This window comes from Plasmodium gonderi (genome assembly GCF_002157705.1).
Source record: "Plasmodium gonderi DNA, contig: Chr09, whole genome shotgun sequence".
NCBI classification, from domain to species: domain Eukaryota; phylum Apicomplexa; class Aconoidasida; order Haemosporida; family Plasmodiidae; genus Plasmodium; species Plasmodium gonderi.
In genome coordinates this window covers 616,122-623,803 of record NW_021628934.1, presented here as the reverse complement: position 1 = coordinate 623,803, position 7,682 = coordinate 616,122, and the positions used below count along the sequence as shown (strand labels likewise).

Here is a 7,682-nt window from a genome sequence, read left to right as displayed (position 1 = left end):
AACTAAGGGCATATGCCTTATGGCAAATAATGAACAGTTTTATTTCCCCCCTCTGTTCCCTTTAATGCACCACCATTCAGACAAAATATGACAAAAAAAAAAAAATTCAGCAATTTTTGTAGATCAGGCGATTTAAAAAAATTGATCATCCTGCACAAACAGGAAAAGATAATTACCTGTCTTTCCACTTTGTTATGAGGAAAAAAAAAAAAAAAAAAAAAAAACATTGCATATGGGGTACCTTTTGAAGAGAAGTAAGACGTGAGGAGACATACAGTTAATTTTCAATGAAAGGAAGCAGAGGAGATGAAATAAAAATAAGACAAGACAGACAACAAAGTTTGAAAGAACGTAAACTTGCCCAGGTATTACATAAAGGAGAAAAAAAAAAAAAAAATATACATATATATATATTATATATACATCCATACGAAGGGCACACCCAGGGTAACTGAAAAATAATGCACGGTTAGATACGTTGGAATTTTAATTAAATAGAAATTGATGCGGCGAACCAAGTTTAATGGTACAAGAAAATTTAAAATTTACAATGGTTCTGTAAAATTCCTTTGCTACTGAACACACATCACGATGCGTGATGATGAAGAATATATGAGGTGTATACTAAGACAAAGTTGCTAAAGGAGATTATTAGTAGGACGGCCCCTGTCGGTGGATAATATGAAAGAAGTAAACACATAAATTACAGCGGATTATATATATAAGCATATCTTTATATACGCTAGTCACATATAAACAGCTGCTTGTTGTGAAAAGCCGACTTGAACGAATAAATAATTTTAACATTTTACTGGGCACTGTGGGCTCACAAAACTCCCGTCATGTTTCTAATTTGAGGTTCTCCCCAATTTTTTAAAGTAATGTAAGTTTTTAATCTATTTTGAGCGAGAAAAAACAAAATAGAGTCAAAATATTTTAGAATGAACCATTTTTAATTAGTTTTTTCATTTTATTTTTTTTTTTAGCTGTAAGAAATGTCCTATCGTTTAAGTATATATATGCATGCAGTTAGGTATATATATATATATAGTATATACGTATGTGCGCGTTTTTTTTTTTTTTTTTTTTTCTTTTAAAATTCATCACATAAGTTTTTCTAAAGACTTCCCCTTCCAAGGATATGTATGTGGGAATATTTATGCATCACTATGATGTATATTCCATTTTTTTGCTCTTTCCCTTTTTCCTATCCCTTTCCCATTAAGGGTATAAAAAAGGCACCTTGTGAAATGCTGTAACTCAAAAGAAAAGTAGCAAAAATTACAACATCTTACAAACATATATATGTGTGTATACACGTAAAGGATTATGCACAAATTTTTTATCCATTTGGTGTCATTCCTGGTTTAGTAGGAACAACAAATGGGAAAATTTAGGGGATGCTTCCTTTTTATTTTTTATTTCCTACTTTTTTTCGTTCGGATAAAATTCAGCTGCGTAAGGGAATTTGGAACATCTCACTTAAAATGGTGATGAAATGGTGTAACCGTTACAAAAAAAAAAAAAAAAAAAAAAAAAAGGGTACTCATATTATTGTACAAATTTTCATTATTGGACCAATCCACACATGCGCTATCTTATACATAAACAAATTCACAATGTTTAATTCTTCATCAATTTGTGGTGCAAATATAGCCTTATAAAAACTGCCTAAAATTTTTTTCAAGTCCATTCATGTGTTACATTTCCTAAAAAAAGAATTCATATGTACAGCAAAGAACGGTTAATTTTTTTTTTTTTTTTTTTTTCATTTTTTGAAAAAACAAGGAGAATTAGCTACTTTAGTAAAAATATTCTTACACCCCTAAAAAGTCATCATATGTTTTATTAGACCTTTAAATAATAAAATAAAAACGCAAATCTTTAAAAATGAACAAATTAGTGAGATAAAATATATATATACAAATATATAAAGAAAAATAGGAAGAAAAGATGAATGGAGATTGAATATTCTTTTACTGATGATTTGTATTTATACAAAAATATGTTTTTCATTCCTTTTTTTTTTTTTCAGCTCTCGACAGTTTTAGTCATATTATTTTTGCTGCAAAAGTGTTGTGTTAAGGCAGAGAATCATGAAATTACTCACAAGGTAAGAAAAAGGGATAAGAAAAACATGAAATGTTATGTTTTAAGAAATGTTATTTTTATCGATAAGTAACATCAGAGGGCGTGATATAATGAGAGCAAAAATAGATTGTGAATTAGCTAAAATTGATGGAAACCTACCTTTTTTTTTTTTTTTTTTTTTTTTTTTGAGCTACTGAGCTTTTTCCCTTACCTGTTCATAATTTTTTAAGGGTACCTTTTTTTTTATGCCTGTCTGTTTATATATATATATATATATATTTTTTTTTTCTCTTTGTTTTAAATTCAAAACAACGTTAGGCTTATTTCGATATAAGTATAAATAACAAGCCAATCGGGAGAATAACGTTTGGGTTGTATGGGAAAGTAGCCCCCAAGACAGTGGATAATTTCGTGAGCATATGCAAAGGAACAGTAGTTAATGGGAAAATGTTGAATTACACGAATTCGATATTTCATCGTATAATACCAAATTTTATGGCACAAGGTGGTGATATAACACACTTTAATGGAACTGGTGGGCTGAGCATATATGGAGAAAAATTTAAAGATGAAAATTTCACTTTAAAACATACCAAACGGGGAATGTTATCCATGGCTAATGCTGGAAAAAATACCAACGGAAGTCAATTTTTTATTTTATTTGTTCCGACTCCTTGGCTCGATGGAAGACATGTTGTTTTTGGGGAGGTAATTGAAGGATTGGATAAATTGGTTCAGATTGAAGCTGTAGGTACAGATTCAGGACAACCAGTAAAACGAGTTCTAGTAACAAAATCAGGTGTGCTTTAATGTCGCTTATGTACATGATTTATTTTTTGTTCGTTTTTCGCACATACCACATTTATGCTTATCGGAAATGTAGTACTAGTTTAGGTTTTATGGAAATAGCTACTTTTTTTTTTTTTTTTTTTTTTTTTTAAACAAAATGTTAAGACGATACATAAGAAAAGCATAACAGAGAAAAGATAAAAAATGAGAAAAAAGTTAATTCTAATGATGAGCTTAAAAGATAAAACAGGTGAAAAAAAATGAATAACAAAAAATGAAAAAGGAATAATTACACAATCCACATATTCAATATATTCCATGTGGTATATGAATTGTTTATTTACTTAAGCTGCTAAATATACCGCTCCACTCTGAACTGTGAAGGGGATTTTATTGCACATTTGAAAAAAAAAAGAACTGAAAAAATAATATATGTCTGCACGATAGAACAAAATGAATTCCACTGCAATGAAAATTTCCTCCACAATAATTCATTTTTCTAGTTCACTGCAAATTTGATATAACCTCTTTGTTCTAATCATACAACGCTGATTACATCTTGGATAGTGCTTCTTTGATTCGTCATTGCTTATATTTATTAACCCTATCTATAGCCAATTTTTTGGCCGTTTCGAACCCGTGATATTCGGCCGAAAAAGATCTACACACAGGAAAGTTCTTTTCTCGATAAAAGGACATCCAGCAGTTGGTGATAACATCATAGTGAACCCCTACATGGGTGGGTAAAAGATGCACGTTAACAAAAAAATACATGTGTAAGTGGAACATATGGGAATCTATATACACACACAAAGCACACACATAACATATATGTGTGTGTTCTTTTAAGCATTTCATTGTGTACATAGCGCAATGCATAAACTACACAAATGTGCGTTCTGAGGAGAGTCTTTTCATATAAGACGAGAGTTCTAGGCCTACCTTCTATTCCAGACTTATATTGTGGCTTTGTATTGATACGATCATTTTGCTAAAATGGGATTTAAAAAAAAAAAAATACGGATTAAGATTCATGCATCAATCATGAAGGAGAATATTGTAATGAGAAAAAAAAAAAAAATTCCAACAAAGGGGATATCCGAAAAAGTAAAATCAAGGTTGTAATATATTATTCTAAAGGGAACATGGATATTTTTTAAATATTTTTCTATTTTCTATTTTCTTTTTTACTTTCAAGGATTCGTAAAATTTGATTGCTTCTTTTTTGGCTGATTCAATTCCATATTTCTTAACAGGGAATGGTTTAGCATTTAGTTTGTTGTTTTCAAACCAGAAAACTTCCCATTGTTCATTTAATTTTTCATACTTAATATTTTCATTAACAGAATCAAAGTAGTCTTTCCGAATGGTTACTTCCTTGGAGCGACTAAGATGAACAGGGTGAAATCTAAATTGAAAGGAACACGTAAAGGAAAAGTACAAACGAATTAGTCCTTATAACCGATAATTTTTTTTTAATAATGGCACTGTAATATGGTCATGCATCAATGGTCATTCAATCTTCTTTTCATTTTGTAGCATTTCCACTATAGCTATATCGACATAGGTGCTATACATCCTTCCATGGTGGCTTGTTCGTTTTTTTTTTTTTTTTTTTTTTTTTTTTTCTTTTCTTTCATTTCTCTCTCTCTTTTAAGTTATAAAAGTTAAACCTGTTTTCGGGGTCCGCACGGAACTTGTTTCCTATTCCCCACTTAAAAATGTACTGAATAAAATCCGACTTTTTGTTTATGTGTGGATTTAGAGCATTATCACTAGATGAGTTCTTGTCTTCCAATCTTTCTACTAATGGGTTGTTTTTAGTAGTATTAAAGAGTGTTGAACTTTTTCTATCTTTATTTACGATGCTAGTATGTATGTATTGGTTTAAATATGAATGAAGCAACTTTTGGTGAGGCCCTGACGTCCATATTAGTTGATTACCTCCTTTGTATATATTCATACTTGCGAAGAATGATTGTATAGAAAATCCATAACTGAACACGCGCACGTATTACTATGTATACATGCTACTACATAAATATGTATATATATATGCGTATCCCAAGAAGTGATGAATCAACATGTCCTATCTAGTGATGAATGAACATCTTATTTTTTGCTGCACAAGTTGCCTTTCCATTTTTGTTACGACGTGCTAGTAATGTGCTTATACATAAATTGGCATAATATGGTGGGCAATATGGAAAAAAGAAAAAAAAAAAAAAAAAAAAAAAAAAAATTACAATTTTTTGTTTCTTTTTTTAAGAGTAACACCTCTCATATTATGCATAAAAATGAACAATTTGTTGAAATGTTTTTTTTTTTTTTTTTTTATTTTGTGAATAAATATCAGAAGTATCCTCAGAGTAATTTACTTTTTTTTACAAAATTTTTTTTTTTTTTTTTTTTTTTTTTTGTTTTACATCGTCCATGTATAGCAAGGGGGACAACCTTTGCTCTAAATAGGTATTCATTTGTGTGTTCACTAGGTTACACCTTTCTCGAAATAACACAAATTAGTAGATGTGTATGGGTGACACTTTCACAAGTTCTTCACGTATATATGTGTTCATATAAATACACTGCTTAATGTGTATAGCATGAACCTTTTGATGGGCTCAACTTGTTCCATTTTTTTTTTTTTTTTTTTTTTCTTCATTTTTTTTGTTCACCCTTTTACACATTATAGATAAAACACTTTTTGGGTTAATCTTAATCACTATGATCTGGGAAAATTTGCTGAAGGGGAAAATGGATTGGAATTTCTCTACCTTTTCACCAAAAATTTACAAAACCCATAGTTTGAAAAGAGAAAAAAAAAAAAAAATACCCTTTAAAATGTATAATATAAATATATATATATGTTCAGCGCAATAAACAGGTCGGGTATGTTATGCACAGTTCAGGAAAATTTATGCGGTAAAAACAAATTTTGTTTAAAAATTGTATTTTACAGCTTGAGCCCACTTTTTCGTTGCTTACAAAAAAAAAAAAAAAAAAAAAAAAAAAAAAAAAAAAAACATATATTATATGGGCCATATGTATGTGGTAATAAAAATGAAGTCAAAATACTTGTTCCATTTGTACATTTTTACATAATTTTTACTTTCTCCTTAGGGTTTTTTCCCCTCACCCCACCTCCTCCCTTACACACATACCGTGTAGTTGCTTTGTTTTCAATTCCTTTTTGTCTTATTCTCGTTAGTCTTATCATCCATTGTAACGTCAAACAGATTCTTTTTTGACATTACAAGCAAGTGGGTATATGCAAAACTGTGAGACATAAACATATCAACTTGAAGAAGAAAAGGTAAAGATGGAATTAAAATGTCCTATTATTCTTTCATAACAGGTTTTGTACTGAAGTTGTAGGTTTTTTTTTTTTTTTTTTAAGAACATGTTGTGAGGGTATTAAAATGTATTTTATATATGTCCCTTGTATGAACGAAGTAATGAAATGTTTTCTTCGAGGAGAGTATAAAACTATGATAATTGTGTAGGTTTTTTTTTTTTTTTTTTGTGTACAAAATTATAATGAAAATATTTCAAAAAAGAAAGAAAAACAGCATTGTCACATATTTATGTTTTATTATTCACATTTTTTTGACTTTTTTTTTTTTTTTTGTTTTTTTTTTTTTTTTTTTTTTTTCTTTATTGAAATTTTCTATTTTTCATTTTTTTTGATTGAATTGTAAGTAGCGCATTTATTTGTCTTCCTATTATAACCTATCTCCTCCTCCACTATGTCCCCATTGAATAAATTTTTTTTTTTTTTTTTTGAGGAATTTTTTGTTTGTAACCATGTGAAGTTGTCATGTAGTGTATGAGTTATTCCACTAATTATAATATATTCGTCAAAGTATGTAACAAAAAAAAAAGATTTAAAATGTTTTTTTTTTTTTTTTTTTTCCCCCCCCATTACTGTTACTTCTTTCCCTCAAATTCTTCTCTCTTCCTTCTTTTCTCACATGCATGTAAAACAGATAGGTACATCATTAGTGGCATCCCAACCCCATCTTCGAATATATATTCCACTGAATGTGATTTTTATAAAACAATTTTTTGATGTTTTTTTTTTTTTTTCTTTTTTTTTTTCATTTTGATTGAGAGATCATGTATACTCATTAGCACATGCGAGATTAAAAAAAAAAAAAAAAAAAAAAAAAATATAAGAAAAATGAACACCCTTTCTTTTCCCTCTTTTTCTTTTAACTTTTGGCTCTTATTTTTAAAAATCTTCTGTGTTTTTTTTTTTTTTTTTTTTTTTTTTTCTCACCACTTTTTATAGTATTTTTTTTTCGTACTTTTATCTTTGCTACGAGAACCTTTAACTTCAAATGGGAGAGTTATTGAAAGCCGATTTTTAGTTTTTGTTCTTATTTGTTTAATTTTTGTAAGGGATATTTTTTGTTGTTTCTTTTTTTTTTTTTTCCTCTTTTTAATGTTTAGAATGGGTTATAAATTTATTGAACATTTTTAGAAAATTTGTGCAGGCTTTTAATATGCAAATGTGAAAGGAATGAGCACTTTTTTGTAAAAACCCCAGAAATTCCTTTTTTATTTTATTTTTTTTTTTTTCCAAACGTTCCGCCTGATTCAGCAGTTAAGCTTGAATCATAGATAAAATTTTGCATACATTTTTTGAGAAATTGAGATATATGAGACTTTTTTTTTTTTCCACCCTCCAACCCCATCAGCATTAAGCTGAAACATTATGTAAATGTATTAATATATACTCTACACATCCACACAAACAAACCCTATATCTCAGCGACACAAGCATATTTTTGATGATATAT

General features: G+C 28.9%; 2 protein-coding genes across 2 annotated transcripts; one reads left to right on the top strand and one right to left on the bottom strand.

The window, feature by feature from the left end:
* Nucleotides 1–1,890: 1,890 nt before the first annotated feature.
* PGO_091260 (peptidyl-prolyl cis-trans isomerase) lies at nucleotides 1,891–2,901 on the top strand (the record flags this gene model as incomplete). The annotated part of the gene is made up of 3 exons (XM_028687715.1): nucleotides 1,891–1,902; nucleotides 2,036–2,113; nucleotides 2,410–2,901. The coding sequence occupies 3 exons, from the start codon at nucleotides 1,891–1,893 to the stop codon at nucleotides 2,899–2,901; spliced, it is 582 nt and encodes a 193-aa protein (XP_028543516.1).
* Nucleotides 2,902–3,462: 561 nt separating this feature from the next.
* PGO_091250 (transcription factor with AP2 domain(s)) lies at nucleotides 3,463–4,843 on the bottom strand (the record flags this gene model as incomplete). Its single annotated transcript, XM_028687714.1, has 4 exons — nucleotides 3,463–3,611; nucleotides 3,823–3,871; nucleotides 4,072–4,288; nucleotides 4,554–4,843. The coding sequence occupies 4 exons, from the start codon at nucleotides 4,841–4,843 to the stop codon at nucleotides 3,463–3,465; spliced, it is 705 nt and encodes a 234-aa protein (XP_028543515.1).
* Between the last annotated feature and the right edge of the window lie 2,839 nt (nucleotides 4,844–7,682).